The sequence below is a fragment of the Physeter macrocephalus genome, chromosome 2 (assembly GCF_002837175.3).
Source record: "Physeter macrocephalus isolate SW-GA chromosome 2, ASM283717v5, whole genome shotgun sequence".
NCBI lineage: Eukaryota > Metazoa > Chordata > Mammalia > Artiodactyla > Physeteridae > Physeter > Physeter macrocephalus.
Genome location: NC_041215.1, coordinates 135753369 through 135773526, shown reverse-complemented (window position 1 = coordinate 135773526; position 20158 = coordinate 135753369). Strand labels below are relative to the sequence as shown.

Below are 20158 nucleotides of genomic sequence, written 5' to 3'. Positions count from 1 at the left end.
CCAGATGCAAGCATGCCCAGCAGGAAATCACTCAGTATCAAATTAGGGTGCAACAGGGATCTAGCCATGTGATTAAACTGTGGAAGAATCCAATTACAAACCATTTAAGCTTTAAAAAATCAGATTCAAGGCCTACCATCCATTGCTCGATGTCGCCCCACTTTGTATCCAGCCCATAATATTTCTACAGACAGAAGGGAAAGAAAATTAGGCAAGAAGTGCAACGGTAATCGCACAGGACACTGTTCTGACATGCATTTCCAAACTGTTGCCAAGCCTCAGGGTCCAGGTAGCATGCCAAGGCAAAGCAGGGAAGCACATGGTCAGGCTCTGACCCCCACGCAGCCTGTGAGCCTGTGAAGACAGACCCTCCCGACCCGCTCCCTCGGGGAAGACAAGAGAGCCCAGGACAAAGCAGTCTGGGGCGAGGGGGTGGCCTCCGTAGAGACCAGGAATTCAAACTGAGCCCAGCAGCTTTCAAGCCCCTCTGTAAAGCTGTCCATGCCTTCAGAGCAGGTGTACTGCAGGAATAAAAGCACAATTTAAGAGAAGCCAAAGCCATTCCCGTGTTGCTACAACAGGAATGAGACCACCAGAGGAAAGGGGGAGAAACGGAGTGCTGCCCCTAGATTTCTGGTACACTCGCTCCAGCTATCTGATAGCCATGCTAAATTTAGGCCCTCGAGAATTTCTGGGCTGTGGACGTCTTTATAACATGCCACTGATGGCAAGATGACCAAGCAGGCTGTTGCAGAAGAGGTCTTGGCCCAGAGAAGAAAAGTTCTGCTTGGTGTTTTCTTTTTTTTTTTGCGGTACACGGGGCGCTCACTGTTGTGGCCTCTCCCGCTGCGGAGCACGGGCTCCGGACGCGCAGGCTCAGCGGCCACGGCTCACGGGCCCAGCCGCTCCGCGGCACGTGGGATCTTCCCGGACCGGGGCGCGAACCCGTGTCCTCTGTATCGGCAGGCGGATTCTCAACCACTACGCCAAGAGGGAAGCCCCAGGAGGGAGAATTTAACAGTGCTTTAAAAATTCAAACAATACAGAACCCTAATATCCGAAGCACATAAGCCAAATCTTTTTCTGTAAGTTCCTTTCCTTAGACTATAAATCGAGAAAGGAAATAAACGTAAACACTTCCTAAAGTCATGTTTTAACATCAGTTTAAGTGAAAAGCAACGGCTTAAAGCTATTCTGCGTTCAATTCCCGTTAGCCCCGCTCTCACTGTCAAATTCCAGATACGAAAATTTGATGCCATCAACCCTCCTCTATCTCATGGCTTAATTGCAAAGACAGAAAGAAAATGTGGTTTTTAAAAAGGAGGGGGCCTATAGAAATTCACAAAAAGTAAATTCCAAAAGAAGTCTGTGTTATCCGATTTTCTATTTCCGTATTTCCCTCTTTGGCCAATTCTATACCCATATCAAATACTGCATTCTACCTATTGCTCTTTTTAGGACAAAAATAAGAATCAGTATTTAAAGTCTTTCATCGAGTCCACAGGTGGCCTTATAAACAGTTGCTGTAACTCTACAGCTACATCTCCATGCCATCCCATGGAGGGAGGGCACCCCGGGAAACAGTAAGTGCGGTTAACAAGTAGTCCTGGTGTTAGCTAGCAGTGGCAGCACAGCAAACTCTAGAAAGTGTACGATATTGCACATGTCAACTGCTATGATTAGCCAGTGAGTCATGCGGAAGGAAGCTAAAGCCAGACAAATGCAGAAGTGCTCGTCTTTCAGAAACAGCTTTGATTCCGCAGCAGAGAATCCATGATGGATGTAGCTGATGGGCTGGAACAGAGCCTTACTGCTTCCTTTTCCGCTTCCTGAGTCTCAGTGACAAGGAGAGAGCCTTCCCTTCCCTTGGACACATCTTTATTATAAAAATGTGCACGGAGGGCTTCCTGTGCTCCCTCTAGTTGTACTTTGTATACAAATGACCATTCTGACAAAGTTCTAAGGGTGTATCCCTGGTGAGCTGGAAAAAGGAAAATAATCTCGATCCAGCACCAGATGGAAGTGAATCAAAGTGGAAATGACCAGATAGGAGTCCCTTGTCCAGGTTTTAGGCGATTATGTCCTGCTCCATCGGATACTGTGACGGTTCCCAGCCTTGCCTTTTACCTATGAAATTCTGACCTAGGTTCTCTGTGTATGGGTTGGAACTCTAGCTTCAACATACATTTCCAAGTGGACCCTGCAAAAACTAACAAAGTTCAAATAGATTCTGGCACCTACTTAACTGGTTTCTTAACACTCTGGGGGACAGTAGTTATGCAGAGTGAGGGGGGCAGGAAGGAAAGGCAATTTGGAACTGTAGCTGGTAAAGGAATCCGAAAACAGAATTTTAAATTTACTGATATAGGGTGTTTAAAGGGTCGGCATGTTCTAACCTATGAAATTAAGTCACCTTGTTCTGATTTTCTTAGTTGCTCTCAAAGACAAATAGAGTCCCTTCTTTATCTATAAACTAAATAAATTTGTAAACACGAAGCTATTACAGGTGCCGTAAGTAACAACAATTCACTTTTGGGAGAGACTCACTGTAAACACTTTCTATAAGTTCTCAGGGAACCGCTTACTCCTTCCTTCGTTATTGCTGGATCAGGAGTCACTGACTTGGTTATTTTCCTCTTTATTTTCTGTGTCTGGCCTGCTCAGTGCATTTATTTCTAAACCTCAGCTGCCTGTACAAAATACTAGGAAACAGAGAATACTGGAGATAGAAGGCAGGTGTGTTTTAAGCTGTTGGATTTTACTGTTATACCATCATTTTCTTTTTTTACTCAGATTTTAAATCAGTATGTAATAATCTCCTAATGTATGGTAATATGCCTTGATAGCTTGAACCCTTTCTAATAAAATTATATGAGAGGATAATCTTTCTTTTTAAATATCTGATTTCAAAAGGTTTTCCAAACTCTGAGGTGTGATTTTTGTCTTAGAGTTAATTTTTCCTCTTCAACAATTTTCTAATTTCTTGAGAAAAGGGAGATGGGAAAAGCTTTCAGTACACAGAAACGTGTGCTGACGGCTGCTTTGCGTGTGGGCTGAAGTGGGGACCTAAGCATTCTTGTTCAAACCGGTTCATAAATAAAGCAGTAAAAGAAGCAGTAAGAACTTGGATGAGTTTTCAATCAAAGGTGTTATTTCTGAAAGGTGACCAGGTCCTTGGCAAGGGAAAAAGAGTACATGCAAATTAGAAAATAAAGAAGGAAGAGCCTACCTTTTGAACCTGATAGATCTATAGAGGAGGGCAAAAGAAATTGGAAAAGAAATATATAATCCAGTTACAGAAGTATAAACATCAGAAAGAAAGGTTCTGTAAGTACCTAGAGATATGAGTAAAAGCCATATTGGAAAAAAGGTGAAAACTGGTAAAATAGGAATGAAGAAAACCTCTTGAAGTCTCATTGAAATAATCAGTAATTTCATCACAGATTTTACATTCTATTTTAGATATATTGGTGAAACACAAGCATGTCCACAGAAGTCTACAAGAATCCTGCTACTATTCTAATGCAGAAGTTTGTATAACCTGTTACCGTTAATGGGAAAAAGAACTTCATCTTCAATTTAAAATTTCTTTTCACCGTGATCAAAGTTTAACAAAAAAGTACAGAAATTTAATTGGAAAGTCAACTGGTCAAATTCACAAAGAGTGAAGAAAGAGGCTTTCACGTTCTGATTCATGCAGAATACGTGGAAAATTCAACAGATACAAACAGAATACCAGGAAAATTCCAGCCAAATGGAGTGATCACTGGAATATAACTGAAAAAAATTTGAAAAGCTTATTATCATACCTTGACCTATTAGTTTGCTCTAGAGCTTTCTCCTAATTTTGTAGTCATCTCTAGGTAAGACTGAGATGTCTGCTCCACCCATCCGTTCATTCATTCATTCAACAAAACTTTGACTGAGTCAGGCATTGCCCAAGGCACTGCCACAACTACAAGACTTGAGACTCAGTGCTTCTAGTCCTACGTGGGTGAGCACAGATCAATATACTCAACACTATGACTATTAAACATTGTTCCTCCAACAGAAATGTTTATCAGGTCAGTAGCGACCGCAGATGCACTCTGATCATCATGAGATCACCTGGGCATCATACCACCATTTTTTTTCCATTCGTGTAGGTTCTCGAACAAAGTAAAAGGTTCACTCAGATTTCCCAAAGAATATCTACATATTCTCCCTAAAAAATCCATTGAAAAGGAGCTCCTAATCCTTTGAAACAGCCCCCAAGCACAGCTAATGTAGTCGGTTCTCACCATCCGCACGGGTGAAAAGAACCGTTCTGGAGGGTGCAGTGGGCGGCTAGGAGGGCTGGGGTGCCTGGGCCATCTGGATAGATCTGCAGCCGGCTCGAGGCCCCCATGTCCTCAGGGTCTGCTGGGGCTTGATGACCGGTCTACACTCCTCCAGCACTGGTGACACTTCTCACTTCTCCTCCGTGTGCACTCTCATGCTGGCCTTGGGGGGTCCCAGGCACGAGTGTGGCTTCAACCACGACCCATCTCCGACACCCCCCAGTGGTGTTGCCAGCTTCCTGCTCTCCTGAGCCCCCAGCGACGGTCACTGCTCTCCAGGCATTCACAGCCTCGGTCTGCCTGCAGCCGAGCTGACCTCCGTGTTAAGGAGAGCCTTGGTCCTGCTCAGAAGCGCCTGTGCAGAGGTAGGTGGCTTGCCAGCCGGTGGAAACAGGGACTGTGTTTCTCAATTTTTACGCCAACATATCAACCCTACTAGTTAAACACGGGTCTTCCAAAGCATATTCATTTCCACTTAATCAACAACTTAAAATGCCAGTACCTGGGCTATCAGATTGTATAACCTCAGATTGTGGTGCTATTTCTAATAATAGGCCCGGAGATGTGATATGCAGAGGGGAGACCCAGGGATGTTGTCCGTACACCATCCTCAGTCCTAAAAGCGTGTCCCCAAACCTGCAAGCTTGTCTGTCTCCTCCCTCTAGACGTGCACACGAACGCCCGTGCACGCCCACGGGCCCACTCCCCCAGCCCGGGACACGGGTCACGTCAAGAATCAGCTAGACGAACAGCGGCTGCTCCCGTGTTCTCGGTAACACTCAGCGGACACCAAGGTCCGTCTGTGTTTACAGGACGAGCCCTGAATCAGCACCAAGGAAAAAACTTGTTTTTCAAGGCGCACGTCTGCTTGCAAAACGCTGAGGACTACGTGGGTCTCCGCCCGCCCTGGGGGCGAGTGGCAGCGTGCTCTCTGCCAAGGTTGATCCCAAGGGTAACACGCTGACGCCGCCCTCTGTTTTCGCCGTTGGTTACACACTTGATTTGGAGGCAGAGGATGTACTGGGAAGACGACAAGCTTCTGGGAAAACTGTCTAATTAAGGTCCGTCTTCCTCGCCTGTCAATAAAACCCGGACAGACCCCTCTCCAGACTGTGACAGCACCCAGTCCCAGCACCGCCACACGCCAGGGGCTCCAGGAGGTCCCTGCCGGGCCCCCCGCCCCACCCCAGATCTCTCTGACTACGAATGAAAGATATGCGTATTTTATTTTAAACCTTTCAAATCCCTTTTTTGAGGAAGCAGACATACGCTTTAAATGGCAATGCGCTCCTGTCCCAAGCGCACTGAATTTATGATAGCAAAACTGTCCTTTGTGTGAGTCAGTGCTCCGGGGCTCACACAGCGACACAAACCACCGGGCAGAGCCAGGGCCCTGTCTCCATCCTCCAGGCCTCCGCCATCTGACTCTCATCGCCCACGAGGCCTTCTTGCCCGTCCTGTCCTGGCTTTCCCCACCTACAGCTTCTTCGTTCAGCGTCTGCACTCGCCCACCGTGCTGCCCGGAGTTACTTTCTCTGCTTCCTGCCTGACCGATACAGGCCGCCCCCCCCACCCAGGGTGTCATTCTGCACCCAGATAATTCACAGCGTGGGGCTGGGCCATCCGGCACACGGCCTGATCCTGAGAAAGGTCCCTGGAAACGTGTTCCCACGTCTGAAAGCATCTCTGCGGTGGCTGAATGCTGAGGGCACCCAATTAGCGAACTGTTTTTGTGCGAGACCTTCCATGGAACTTGAATCACAGGAAAACATTTCCATCCCTGTGAAGCACCCAGGTGTCTTTACCGCAAGAATAAAGAATTTCAATGCAAACTATTATATAGAGAATGGATGAACAAGGAACTACATTCAATATCCTGTGATAAACCGTAAGGGAAAAGAATATGAAAAAATGTTTGTACATGTGTAACCGAATCACTTTGCTGTACAGCAAAAACTAACACAACACTGTAGATCAACTATACTTCAATAAAATAAATTTTAAAAAAAGAATTTCAAGATTCTAATGCCATCTACTAACCAAGGACACTGTGTGTCTGACCGAGTGAGGCAAACCGTGGCATTTGTAATCGGATTTCCCAGGTTTTAATCAAATTTTCTCTGCAAAGCCCGAGGTCCTCAGCAGGCACCAGACACCCCAGGGCAGGCCACGCTGCACAGGAGCTGGGCTTGAATCTCAGCTCCTGCCGGGCCAGGGTACTTCAGTCCTCCGGGCTCCCCTGTCCTGAGAGCACAGGGGGGCTCCCAGGGCCTGGCGAGGCTGCTGTGAGGGGCAGGGCTGTGCCTGGCGTGGCAGGCGGCGGGGGACCCTCCACACGGTCCCCCCCCCTCCCCCCACCGACACCCAACGCCCATTTAAGGGTACCAAAATTAAATGGCCCTGACTTAGCTTCCCATCTTTGGGTAGCAGCTGCAGTTTTGCGACTTGAAATATTGCAACGGAAGGGCAGGAGTTCAGCAGCAGATCACTCTGCAGAATCAAAATGGAAGGGGAGGGCGCTTTCTCTGACTCCAAGCGGGAAAAGGGTGCTTTGCTCTGCAAGGAGGCCCTTCGAATAAATGGTTTCTTACTTAGCCGAATTCCTCTTAACGTTCATTTTCTAAATCAAGAACTTCTGCCAAAGAACTCTGTAATAGGCTGCTTAGGTGATCAACTATATATTTAATTCAATTCTGCCCATAACTAAGGCTAGAATATATTATAATTTGAAAGATAGATATGTATGTATATACTATGTAATTCATTTTGGCCTTGATTTTGTAGAAATTTTACCTTTGTGAGAGTAACCTTCTCTCACTTGTGAGACAAATGATAAGATGATTATCATTGATAACACCACCAAAGGCAGGCCCCCTGACAGGTTCAAGGTCATCTTTCCCGAGTCCAGTGGTCCAGCTCCAACAACAGAGCGGAGGGGACAGCCACAGGCCACCAGAAACGCTACCAGACGGCCACTCAGTCAAATGTGGCAAAACCTGGAGGGGCAACAATGTATTTTGAAAAATTCTTCTTACAGCTCTTTTAAGGCCTTAATATAAAAAAGACTGGGGGCTGGAGGGAAAGCAGGGGAAGCAGATGAACGAATGAGCCTCTGCTGGCGCTGGAGAATGCAGCCTCACCCCGCAAACTGTGATGAAGCCACTGCATTAACCCCCGAGCTTCCGTGCCAGTTGGTTTCCAAAGCAGAGGGGAGGGCCTGGCAGTGTCCTGCACGTGGGGGCTTTGCAAGTAGCTGCTGAATGGACAGGAATATTCTAAACAGACATCGATGCCAGGCAGTTCGAAAACTCAATTTGCTATTTAAAATCTCTAACTTAGGGAATTCCCTGGCGGTCCAGTGGTTAGGACTCGGCGCTTTCACCGCTGGGGCCCGGGTTTGATCCCTGGTCAGGGAACCGACATCTCGCAAGCCACATGGCTCGGCTCAGTCAATCAACCAACCAATCAATCAATCAAATCTCTAACTTAGAAACCAGTCCAGGCTAAGAGAACTATTCCATTAGGTGGCCTCCAACGAGTACTCTTTATGTCAGAGTCTGGTGCCCGGCTGTTGGCTGCTGTCAGGGTGATTCCTAAAGCCCAGGTGACACTGTCTCAGCCAGGTTAAGTGACAAAGGTCTACAAAACAACAACACCTGTCCCTTTTCTCCACCTTCCAGTCCAAATACTTCTCCCCATAGAAGTATTTCTTTTTCACATCCCCAAGTGATGCCTAAAATACGGTCGAGGTGTGGCTGCCCCTCTGCTTGGGCCGCTTCCCAACATCATCGCTGGCGTGTTGTGTGGCCTTTCTCTCAGGGACATGTCCCCTCCACCCCTATCACTCCGGGGGCCACCTTGGTGGCCCCCGCCCTCCCGTCATCAGGACCCAGGTATGACTCTCCTAACTAACCCCCAGGGCTTGAGTTTCTAGTAACCTTCAACAGATTCTTGGAGCCACGTGGGAGAGGTTTCCTCCTCAAGTTCAAGCCTGGCCACGCCCCTCCCCCCGAGTACACACGCCCACGCAGAGGGGCAAACCCCTCGGTCAGGCAGGCAAGGACAGTGAGCACCTCGCCTCTACAGGGAACGTGACCTTGGGAACCTGGCAGAAACTGCAGTGGTTTTACGAGAGACTGGAAATCCAGAGTTTTATCTGAAACGTCACAAGCTTTGAAGACACCGGTTCGACTTTGAAAATTTGGCTACATGAACCAAACCAGACTCTGAGTATGAAAATCATCCCTGGGGAAAGCAGCTGGCCGCCTCTCCAACACAATACATTCAAATCTTCCAAACAAGCGGAGCCGCCGGTGGGCCTGGCACGGCTGCTCCCCAGACCCCGCGAGACCGAGGCCCACGGGAGAAGGCGGAGACCCCGGAGAGGGACCCGCTCATTCGCTGCGCGGGCTTCGAGGTCACAGGAAAGCCCACCCCTTGAACTGCAAGTGAAAGAGCCCCCACGCTGCCCACGTGGCTTCTGGCTCCGGCTCAAGGTGGTGAAAGAAAGTAGCCAAGGGCATTAACAGGTGTGGAAACACATTACTATCCACCTTCCCAGGAGGGCAGTTTCTTTCCTGGTTATTTCATCCAGTGTTTATTCTGTTCTCTGTATCACACACGGGCTTCAGGCCTCATGAACCCTATGAAAAAGTGTAAAAACCCCAGGGGAAGTATTTTGAAACGAGACTGGTTATAGCCTAAACAAATAATAACCTGTTCTTCTTTCACGTGTTAATTCAGAGGACGGGCTTTCTAGCTCAACAGTTAGAACCTCAAGTCCAGAGCCAGCACCAGTTGGCTCCTTCCGGCCGGAAGGCCGGGCCGGGGAGATCCACGTGGGCAAGTGCTCTGTGCGGAGGCTCGTCCCAGGATCCGACAGGTTGAGTGTCCAGGATGGGCCGTCTGGCATCCGTGTGCTGTGCCACGCCCTGGCCTGACCTTGAGCCAAAGTCACAGGCACAGGTGCCTTCAAATCGAGAGCAACATCAGAGGGGCACGTGCCCCCGCGCGGGCCCGCTCCGCCTGGAAGGAACCCTCCCGCGAGAACCGCCGAGAACCGCCGAGGAGCCCGGCGTTAGTTACCTCTTTCTGCTGCCGCTCCAGCTCCTTCATCCTGATCTCTCGGGCCTCTGCTCGCGCCGCGCGCTTTGCCGCCAGCCTGGCCTCCGCCTGCAACAGACCCGGAGATGGCGTTAGGAGACAGACCAGGGGCTCCTGTCCAGGACACGGTCAACAATGATGCTCTTGTTCAGAGGTTAATACATGGTAACACAGACTTGTAAGCGTTAAAAGAGTCCAGGAATCACAGTCACCATAGTTACAGTAGTCACAATTGCTCCCTTTTATTGACCCCTTACTAAATGCCAATGGCTGCTATTCTGAGGGCTTCATGTATATTATGCCACGGACTCCTCGTAACAGCCCTATTGGGGAGACGGTGTTACCATACCCAGTTAATAGATAAGGGAACTAGGGCACAGAGAGGGTAGGGCGCCCACGGTCACACAGCCCGTAAGTGGCAGAGCTGGGCGGTCTGCCTTCCTCCGGAGTGATGACAGATTAGTGCACGGGGCAAAGCACTAGAGCTGGACAAGACCCCAGGTCACTGGTTGAACCCCTCCCTTTACAGACCAGGGAGCAGAGGCCCGGAGAGGCCACCAGACCTGTCCAAGGTCACAGGGCTGAGACTCTGCCCCTGCTTTCCAGAACTCCTGTCCGATCACCCCTCACTACTCCCCGCTGCCCCCCAGCTGCCCCTTCAGCACCTGAGCATTGGGAAGCCCATCTTTTCTCAAGCAAGACATCTTCCACCAGAGCAGAGTGGTTCCAGCTGTTACGAATGTTACATTAAAACAAAATCTGGCTCCATTTAACTACCTGTCAACTTGTAGCTGATCTGCCCTATTCTACCCAAGAGCATCTAAAATGCTTGACCAGGACCCACCAACGTCGTCGGACCTGGCACTCGAACCCTGTTTCGCATTCTACAGATCTCGAGCTTATTCATTATCGCAGGTGATAAAACGGCCCAGTGAGGTGAACGGTGCAAGGGTACCAGGATCCAGGTTTTCTGGTGTCCAACAAATCCATCCTTTCCACTTAATTTTTTATGGGAATACACTTGTGATTCTTCCAATATTCTGACAGCTTTCGCTGTTCCCCAGGTCATCTTAAAACGGGGCCATCGGAGATGGCCACGTGCTTCTGACGTGGTCATTGGGGCCAGCAAGCAGTGAGGTGGCCCAAATGTCCTGTTGTCCAGTTTCTTCCCAAAGGCCAGGCACCCTGTACCGCAGGCTCCCACCGGGACCGTGGCTCCTCACGTCAAGGACGTCCCTCGCCCTCACCCCACAATTATATTGCACAGAACTACAAATTCGTCTTCTTTCTAAGTTCTAATCTAAGTTGAAAACTGACCACAGCTGACCTGTCAAAGATTAGCTAGCTAATGTCCTTATAAGGAATTTATTCTATAGCCCGCTTTGTTCATGTGGTTTCTTTATCAACCCAAGCCCAGGTCCTTCAAATCAAGGATGTCAAAAATCACAACTGCATCAGAACTTTGATACCTCATTGCCATTTTCAATTTTCTAAACCATGCTACATTGTGTGATGAGCCACTCGCTCAGGGTCTATAAAAAGATCCAGCCAAAACGGAGGGGAGGGGAGGGGAGGGGAAGGTTTGATACACTGACTTCTGGGTACACTGACTCCCTATAGCCCCATCAACGGGCCAGCAAGAGGTCTGCGTCCACGCTGAGTGCAGCTGCCTCTCCAGCCCTTCCTGGGCTCCCTGGCTGTTGGCTCAGGTTCTAAGCCGGTGTGGACCAGGCAGCCACAGCCCATCAGCTTGGGGAGGGGGTGGTGAGGAACCGCAAGGGGGTTTAGGAATAGAGAAGGGAGGGCATGGAGGAAGAAGAGGGGGGTGGAGGAGTGAGAATGTGAGAAAGAGGCTGGAAGAAGGAGGGGCTGCCACAGGGGGACGGAGGAGAGAGGCGTGTGGCAGGCACAATTCTAGGGTGGTCTCCGAGATTCCCGTCACTGCTGTACATGCTCTACATTCTCCTGTCCCCTTGAGTGTGGCCAGGACGGTGAGTATGACAAATGTTCACTCCTGTGACTGGGTTACATATACTGCAAAGAGAAGCGCACCAGTAACGAAGGTCCCTCATCAACCGACTTGGAGTTCATGAAAACAGAGCTCCAGGCTGGGCCTGACCTCACCAGGTGAGCCCCGGAAAAGTGGGCCCGGAGGTCAGACAGAGACTCCTGCCGGCCTCGCAAAAGCAAGCCGCCACGTGCGAGAGGGCCTGTGAGGGGTCGCATGACAAAGAATGAGAGCGGCCCAGCTGACAGCCGGCAGGAAAATGGGACCTCAGTCCCACAACAGCAGGACGCGAACGCCACCAACAAGCACGTGAGCCGGGAACGGGACTCTGGGCTCCAGAACGGATGCAGCCCGGCCGAGACCTTGACCGCAGCCTGGGAGACCCTGAGCACAGGACCCAGTAGACTGTGCCCAGACTCCTGACCCACGGGAACGGTGAGATAATCAACGTGTGCTGTTCCAAGCTGCCACATCTGTGGGTATCTGTCACGCATCAGCAGACAACGGACACAAGGCGATGAGGTCTGGGATGGATGACTCCTGCTCACACGGCGTGGGTGCCTCTGTGACTAAGGAGCCCGAGCCCCTGCACCCCCACCTCCTCCCCAGCCTGTCCGTCCAGCCCCCTCCTCTGGGACCGGAGCAAAGATCCTGGAAGAGACCACCTCTCTCGGCAGGTGGTCCCTGCCACCTGAGACGGCCTCCCCACCAGCCTGGCAGGCCTCCAAAATCATGTCCCATCAGACCCCAGCTACTCTGGTGGGCCTCTACCCACCAGCAAAGGGCTCCCGTCATGGCCCCCCTCCTCTCCGGTCCTCACGTCCACCCAGCGTGCCTGTCCTGTCCATGAGAACAACCCCCGACCTGAGGGACCTGGGTTTGGGTTGACAAAGGGACCCCATGAATGAACCAAGTTACAGGACAAGCTCCCTGTGAGGACACGAGCTAGCCAACCCTGAAGACAGATCGATGTGGTCAAGCTTCACCTTAGATTAAAATGTGGAAAGGAGATAAATAATTCAGCACAGTTTCAAATGCTTGCAGTCTCCGCCATATGAAGCACCTACATCTCACAGGATCCTTACATGACTCCTATGTGGAGACCAGGCTCTCATAACACAGGAAGTGGTAACAACCATGCTTTTGCTTCTGGGACTCTGGCTAAAAGCCAACGGATACACAAGCCAACGTCTGAAGGGGCACAAAACCTACGCACAGCCAACTTCATTAGCACAAACCCAGCATCAGCGGAAAAACCCTGACACAACCTGAGCTGCCTAAAAGAAAAACCACACAGAGGTCTGGCAACACAATTCACTCTAAAACGCTGACATTGCCAAGAACACAAAACAGCCAGACACAGAGCATCACAGATGATGCTATTTAAGACAGCATCAGAGGAAATGTTTGATAAGATCAGTCGTTCAATGAACAGAAGGTACAAAATAGCGAAGGCCCACCCTGGTGACCTGCAGGCACGAGTTCATTGCCCCCCAGATCTCCAGGGAGGCCCAGCCCCGCCCTCCAGCTGCCGACGGTCAGGCGAGCGGTTCCAGGGGTCGGGGTGCCCCCGGCCAGCGCCTCGGTGACGCAGGACAAATCCGTTGCGGACTGACACTTCGTAAAATATAAACTCACACGCTTGAGGTCACAGCCATGTCGCACTGTTTGAGTCTCCAAATGCATACTTTCACTTTCTGTCCCTCGCCTATAGGGGAGTGCCGCTTCCTGGCCATCAGCACTCCGGCCAGGCCTCGCGGCGCTGCCGAGACTGCAGGGGAAGGACTTTCTACGTGCAGCCTGGGGCCCCAGTCTCAGGGGGTGCGCACAAAGCCGAAGGGAAAGGATGGAGCAAAGGAGACGGACCTATGGCATTCAGGGTACAAACGATAAACTGCACAGGGCTGCAAAACAAGGTTTGGGAGACGAGACTTCCCAGGCTCCCCCTCCCCCCGCCCGCGACGGCTGTCAGCCATCGTCCTTCAGCGCCCACCGGAGGTCAAGGTCAGTGGGTCCTCCACTGGCTACCAAGCCCCGGCCTGCTCGCTGGGGCCGCACGACACTGCCAGGGCCGCGCTCCCACCCAGAGCTTGGTGGCCGGGCCGGCCGGGCTGCTCCACCCTCAGCCCCCTGTCCTCGAAAGGGGCTCTGGAACAGGCGTAGCTCCGGACCCCCAATCCTCCTTTTTTGGCCCAAGACCATCTCTGTTGAGATACACACTGAGACATTCAAGGATGACGTGATACGACCTCGCTCAGGTGGGGAAAGTGGCCGTAGGCTGGCAGCAGGAAGGGGGGCCCTTGTGCCCCAGCGGCAGCCCCTGGGGCTTGTGAAAGATGCAGAGTCTCCAGCCCCACCCCGGGCCCGCTGAGTCAGGGCCTCGGGTGCGGCCAGTCTGGGCTTCAACCCGCCCCCCAGGGAGCTGGCTGCTCCCTCCAGCGCGACGACCTCTGCTTTCTGTTATCCCATCTCCGCTTGGGTATGTTTGACATTTTTCATAATAAATAGCAAACATTTTTTGAAGGAAGGAAGGGGGTGCGGGAAGGGAGCAGAGGCTGAAAGGGAGAGAAAGAGAGGGAAGGAAAGAAATGAAGAAGCCCCAAGGCCAAGCTCACTGCTGCGAGAAGGTGGCCCGGCGCCATCGCTAAAAACCCTTGCGGTGCTGCCCCCCAGCCCTCACCGTCGGGCCCCCCTCCCTGTTCCCGCGCACCTCCAGGATTAGGGAGCTGGGGAGGGAGGAGCTGACGCAGCCGGGCCTCCTCTGACGAGATCCAGGCTCCCTGGCTTTCTCAGGACCGCCCAGTGTTGGTGCGGAACGAACGCCAGAGTCCCAGCCCCCTCACAGGGGACACAGTCCCCCAGGATCCTACCGTCCTGACCTGGAACCTCATAAACAGAGCTTTACAGACACGGGGCTTTCAAGCAAGGCACCCTTTGACGGTGGAGATGGTTGGGAAGAGAAGATGCCTTTTGTCACCAAAGTTGCCTCCAAATAATTCTAAAAAGCTGAACCCTTGATTCCAAAGTTCCACTTTTACATTTTATTTTACCAGAGATAAAGAAGACAACGCTCTGACACTAAGGTGATACGTATGGTCTGAGAGATGCTAAAAACACACAAAGAAGCACAAGTCTGAGCCCCAGGGCCTCCTAAACGAATGGCTAAAAACAGCCGGGCGCACCCAGCCCGGGTCTGGGACACCAGCCCTACAGCACCCCGCAGGTCCAGGGGCAGAAGCACGGAGGCCACCGGCCACAGGGGCGCACAGGCTGGCCGAGGAGGTAGACAACCAAAGTGATGCTTCTCTCTGAAATGCCCTCTCTCGGCGGCCCAGACCCGGGTTGGGCTGGAGAAAGGCTGGAGGGTTATGTGAAACCGTTACCGGCAAAAACAGGAGTTACTTTGGTGAGGGGTCTCTGCACTAGGCCAAGGGCTTGATCAGCTCTAGTTCTAGATCGGACCACAGAGCAGAAGTGGATTCTACCAGAGCGGGACACAAAAGTCAGCGGATAAACAGATGCAAGCCTGTTCTACCAGTGACCCTGACAGGCCTCCTGCTCGGAGTACCGGAAACTCCCAGCTGCAAAAAACCGGTCATCCAGAGACAACGGCTGTTCCTTTCTTCAGGGTCAGGGAACTCGGGGACAGCCCCCTGCTTGGCCTGGGGATTGAGCAAAACTAAAAGAGAAGTTATGCACCAGGACGGGAGGAGAAAGCCCTGGGTGAGGCATGCCCTGCCCTCCGAGCCCGGCCCCTGCACAGCTTCCTTCCTCCCTGACCTCCTGTCTGTGCTGGAGGTTTTGTAAGCAGTGGTAGACACTGCCCGAGGGTGCAGCAACCACACACCGCCCCCAGTATCCTGCACCCCAACTCCAGTGATGTCGGGGGCTCTAAGAGCTCTGATAATATCTGTATCCTTTTGTGGCTCCTACCCGTTCAACCCCACATCATGATCTTCGAAAAGCAGAAACGCGATAAACATTGGTGGAACCGAAGTCCTGCCTGCTTGGAGGGGACAGAGGTGCCCAGGACGTAGTCTCAACAGCTTTCTAAAAAGCCCCACATGACTTCCGGAGTCCTGACTCTGTCTGCATACTTCCTGAGCTTCGAAGCTTTCCTGGGATTCGAGCATGGTGTGGAATTCTATATCCCAAGACCTCTCACCCCACAGTCCCAGAAAAAGTTCTTATTCTGTTCTTAAATTCTCCTGGGGTTCCAGAATTCTACATGGAAGCTGGAAGGGGTTTATGAGCCGTAACTCTAGGACGACTCTTGAGAAATGGGCCTGAGCTGCTTCGTCATTTCCTCTACCTAGAAGGAGAAAGCCCTGGAGCCTGGAAAGGCACCGAGATGATGCCCTGGGACTACTCCCAGTCTGCCCCGCGGAGCCCGGGGAGACTTACTGCTCATTACTGATGTGCGAATCAGTGACCCTAATGCTCTGGGATGGCAGAATTTTCTTCAGGCCACGTGATATGTTACCACCGTAGCTTATCACCTCTTGGGAAAAGTTAAAGGATGTATTTAAGGTTCACTCATGTGACTATAATAGGAATATCATGCAGTTGAAGCCTGCAGTGTGACAAAGAACTGGTTCTGTTTAGAAACAAGCAGGGGCCCTCTGTCTCCACGTGTGACTGCTGCTGGGAATGAGGAAGGACGACAGCTCCTCTTGGGCAAGGCTGAAATCTCAGAGTCGCTGGTGAACACACACAGCCCCGCGTTAAAGTGATTTACAACATGCTGCAGACTGCAAAGGAACCAGGAGGCTGTGATACAGAATCCTTTCCTGACTTGCCTTTTTTTTTTTTCTTGTTTTCTTGAAGTAGAACTGAGTTACAATGTTGTGTTAGTTTCAGGTATACAGCAAAGTGATTCAGTTATTTTTTTCATATCATATTCTATTATAGGTTATTATAAGATATTAAATATAATTCCCTGTGCTGTAAGATATACCCTGTTGCTTATCTATCTTATATACAGTAGTTAGTAACTGTTCATTCCAAACTCCTCATTTGTTCTCCCTCCCCCCCTCCCTTTCCCTTTTGGTAACCATAAGTTTGCTTTCTGAGTCTGTGAGTCTGTTTCTGTTTTGTACATAGATTCATTTGTATTATTATTAGATTCCACATATAAGTGACATCATATGGTATTTGTCTTTCTCTGTCTGACTTCACTAAGTATGACAATATCTAGGTCCCTCCATGTTGCTGCAAATGGCATTATTTCATTCTTTTTTTATGGCTGAGTAATATTCCACTGTGTATATATACCACATCTTCTATCCATTCCTCTGTCCATGGACATTTAGGTTGTTTCATATCTTGGCTACTGTAAATAGCAATGTTATGAACATTGGGGTGCATGTATCTTTTTGAATTAGAGTTTTTGTCTTTTCTGGATATATGCCCAGGAGTGGGATTGCTGGATCATATGACAACTCTATTTTTGGTTTTTAAAGGAACCTTCATAGTGGCTGCACCAACTTACATCCCCACCGGCAGTGCAGGAGGGCTCCCCTTTCTCCACACCCCCTCCAGCATTTACTATTTGTAGACTTTTTAATGATGGCCATTCTGGCTGGTGTGAGGTGATACCCCATTGTGCTTTTAATTTGCATTTCTCTAATAATTAGCGATGCTGAGCACCTTTTCATGTGCCTGTTGGCCATCTGCATGACTTCTTTGAAGAAATGTCTAATTAGATCTTCTGTCCATACTTTTTTTTTTTTTTTTTTTTTTTGCGGTACGCAGGCCTCTCACTGCTGTGGCCTCTCCCGTTGCGGAGCACAGGCTCCGGACGCGCAGGCCCAGCGGCCATGGCTCCTTCTGTCCATATTTTGATTGGGTTGTTTGTTTTATTGAGTTGTATGAGCTGTGTGTATATTTTGGATATTAAGCCCTTGTTGGTCGCATCCTTTACGTGTATTTTCTCCCAGTCTGTAGGTTGTCTTTTCCTTTTGTTTTTGGTTTCCTTTGCTGTGCAAAAGCTTTTAAGTTTAATTAGTTCCCATTTGTTTATTTTTGCTTTTATTTCTTTTGCCTTGGGAGACTGCTTTTGGGAGATCTAAGAAAATATCGCTACAATTTGTCAGAGAATATTTTGCCTACGTTCTCTTCTAGTTTTATGGTGTCATGTCTTATATTTAGGTCTTTAAACCATTTTGAGTTTATTTTTGTATATGGTGTGAGGCAGTGTTCTAATTTCACTGATTTACATGCAGCTGTCCAGTTTTCCCAGCACCACTTGTTGAAGAGACTGTCTTTTCTCCACTGTATATTCTTGCCTCCTCTGTTGTAGATTAATTGACCATAAGTGTGTGGGTCTATTTATGAGCTCTCTATTCTGTTCCATTAGTCTATATGTTTGTTTTTGTGCCAATATCACGCTGTTCTGATTACTGTAGTTTTGTAGTACTGTCTGAAGTCTGGTAAGGTTATGCCTCCAGCTTTGTTCTTTTTCCTCAGAAGTGCTTTGGCAATCCTGGGCCTTCTTTGGTTCCATATACATTTTAGGATTATTTGTTCTAGTTCTATGGGTATTCTGTCATGGGTATTTTGATAGGGATTGCATTAAATCTGTAGATTGCTTTGGGTAGTATGGCCATTTTAACAATATTAATTCTTCCAGTCCAAGAGCATGGGATATCTTTTCATTTCTTTGAATCATCTTCAGTTTCCTTAATCAACACTTTATAATTTTCAGCAGATAACTTTTATTATCACCTTGGTTAAGTTTATTCCTAGGTATTTTTTTTTGACGTGATTTTAAACAAGATTTTTTTTTTACTTTATCTTCCTGATACTTCCTTATTAGTGTAAAGAAATGCAGCAGATTTCTGTATATTAATCTTGTATCCTGCTGCCTTGCTGAATTCATTTATTCGTTCTAACAGTTTCTCTGTGGAGACTTTAGGGTTCTCTATATAGAGTATCATCTCATCTCCAAATAGTGACAATTTTACCTCTTCCCTTCCAATTTGGATACCTTGTATTTCTTTTTCTTGTCTGGTTGCTATGACTAGGACTTCCAATACTATGTTGAATAGAAGTGGTGAGAGGGGGCATCCTTATCTTTTTCCTGAATTTAGTGGGAAGGCTTTCAGCTTTTCACCATTGAGTATTATGTTGGCTGTGGGTTTGTCGTAAATGGCTTTTATTATGTTGAGATATGTCCCCTCTATAACCACTTTGGTGAGAGTTTTTATCATGAATGGAATGTTGAATTCTGTCATATGCTTTTTCTGCATCTATTGAGATGATCATGTGGTTTCTGTCTTTCCTTTTGTTGATGTGGTGTATCACGCTGATTGATTTGCGTATGCTGAACCATCCTTGCAACCCTGGAATGAATCCAACTTGATTATGTGTATGATCCTTTTTATGTATTGTTGTATTTAGTTTGCTAATATTTTGTTGCGGATTTTTGCATCTATATTCATCAAAGATACTGGCCTGCAATTTTGTTTTTTTTGGAATGTCTTTTGTCTGGTTTTGGTGTCAGGGTGGCGGTGGCCTCATAGAATGAGTTTGGGAGTGTTCCCTCTTCCTTTAAATTTTTTTGGAATAGTTTGAGAAGGATTCCTATAATAAGTTCTTCCTTGTATGTCTGGTAGAATTCCCAAGTGAAGCTGTCTAGTCCTGGACTTTTGTTTGCAGGGAGGATTTTTTTTTTTTTTTTTAATTACAGATTCTATTTCACTTCTAGTAATCAGTCTGTTCAAATTAGCTGTTTCTTCCTGACTCAGTTTTGGCAGGCTGTATGTTTCTAGAAACCTGTCCATGTCTTCTAGGTTGTCGAATTCGTTGGAATATAACCGTATATAGTATTCTCTTATAATTCTTTGTATTTCTGTGGTCTCAGTTGTTATTTCTCCTCTTTCATTTCTTATTTTGTTTATTTGGGTCCTCCCTCTTTTCTTCTTGGTGAGCCTGCCTAGAGGTTTGTTGATTTTGTTTATCTTTTTAAAAAAACAGCTCCTGGTTTTATTGATCTTTTCTATTTTTTTTTCTTTTTTTTTTTTTTTTTTGCAGTATGCGGGCCCCTCACTGCTGTGGCCTCCCCCGCCGCGGAGCACAGGCTCCAGACGCGCAGGCCCAGCGGCCACGGCTCACGGGCCCAGCCGCTCCACGGCATGTGGGATCCTCCCAGACCGGGGCACGGACCCATGTCCCCCGCATCGGCAGGCAGACTCTCAACCACTGCGCCACCAGGGAAGCCCGATCTTTTCTATTTTTTAATCTCTATTTTATTTATTTCCTCTCTGATCTTTATTATTTTCCTGAGTTGACTTTGCTAAAGGAAGTGGCAACAGCTACCAACTTTTGTTTTCTATGTAAACCCCCAACTCCTCATATGCAGTAGATTCTAAAAATAGTTTGCTATTCCAAGCAACCAAGCAGACTGGGCAATGTGTTCTCCTGCACAGGCAGGAACAGGAGAGGGAGCGTATACCAGCCGGCAGCTCAGAAACAGTGGCGATCCTGGCCTCTGTACCACATGTGTCCACTGCCCCCGTGTCCCTCAGCTGCCACGTGCATTTTACTCCACTCTCAACATCTCCTCTTTCCAAACCCCTCGCTCAGGCAATCATGATAAGTTCCCCCACGAGGGGGCCTGCTCTTTACAGCCATCACTGTAATTATGATGGCCACGGAGAAGAAGGCACTTTGGGATGACAGTTGTCCGTGGGGGAAGTGCCAACGCCTGAGAGGGCATTCTCTTGGG

General features: G+C 49.0%; 1 protein-coding gene across 34 annotated transcripts in view; it reads right to left on the bottom strand.

The window, feature by feature from the left end:
* The window catches only part of LRRFIP1 (LRR binding FLII interacting protein 1), a 150496-nt gene that overhangs the window by 60882 nt on the left and 69456 nt on the right, over positions 1-20158 (bottom strand). For 25 of the 34 annotated variants that reach the window (XM_028482976.2, XM_024124616.2, XM_055090806.1 and 22 more), the window contains exons 2-4: positions 9405-9491; positions 3230-3247; positions 137-184 (exon numbers count right to left, since the gene is read on the bottom strand). In XM_028482976.2, coding sequence (XP_028338777.1) covers positions 137-184; positions 3230-3247; positions 9405-9491 — 153 coding nt within the window. The remainder of the gene's footprint in view (positions 1-136; positions 185-3229; positions 3248-9404; positions 9492-20158) is intronic. The other 9 variants (XM_028482925.2, XM_028482932.2, XM_028482962.2 and 6 more) reach the window with 1 other exon arrangement.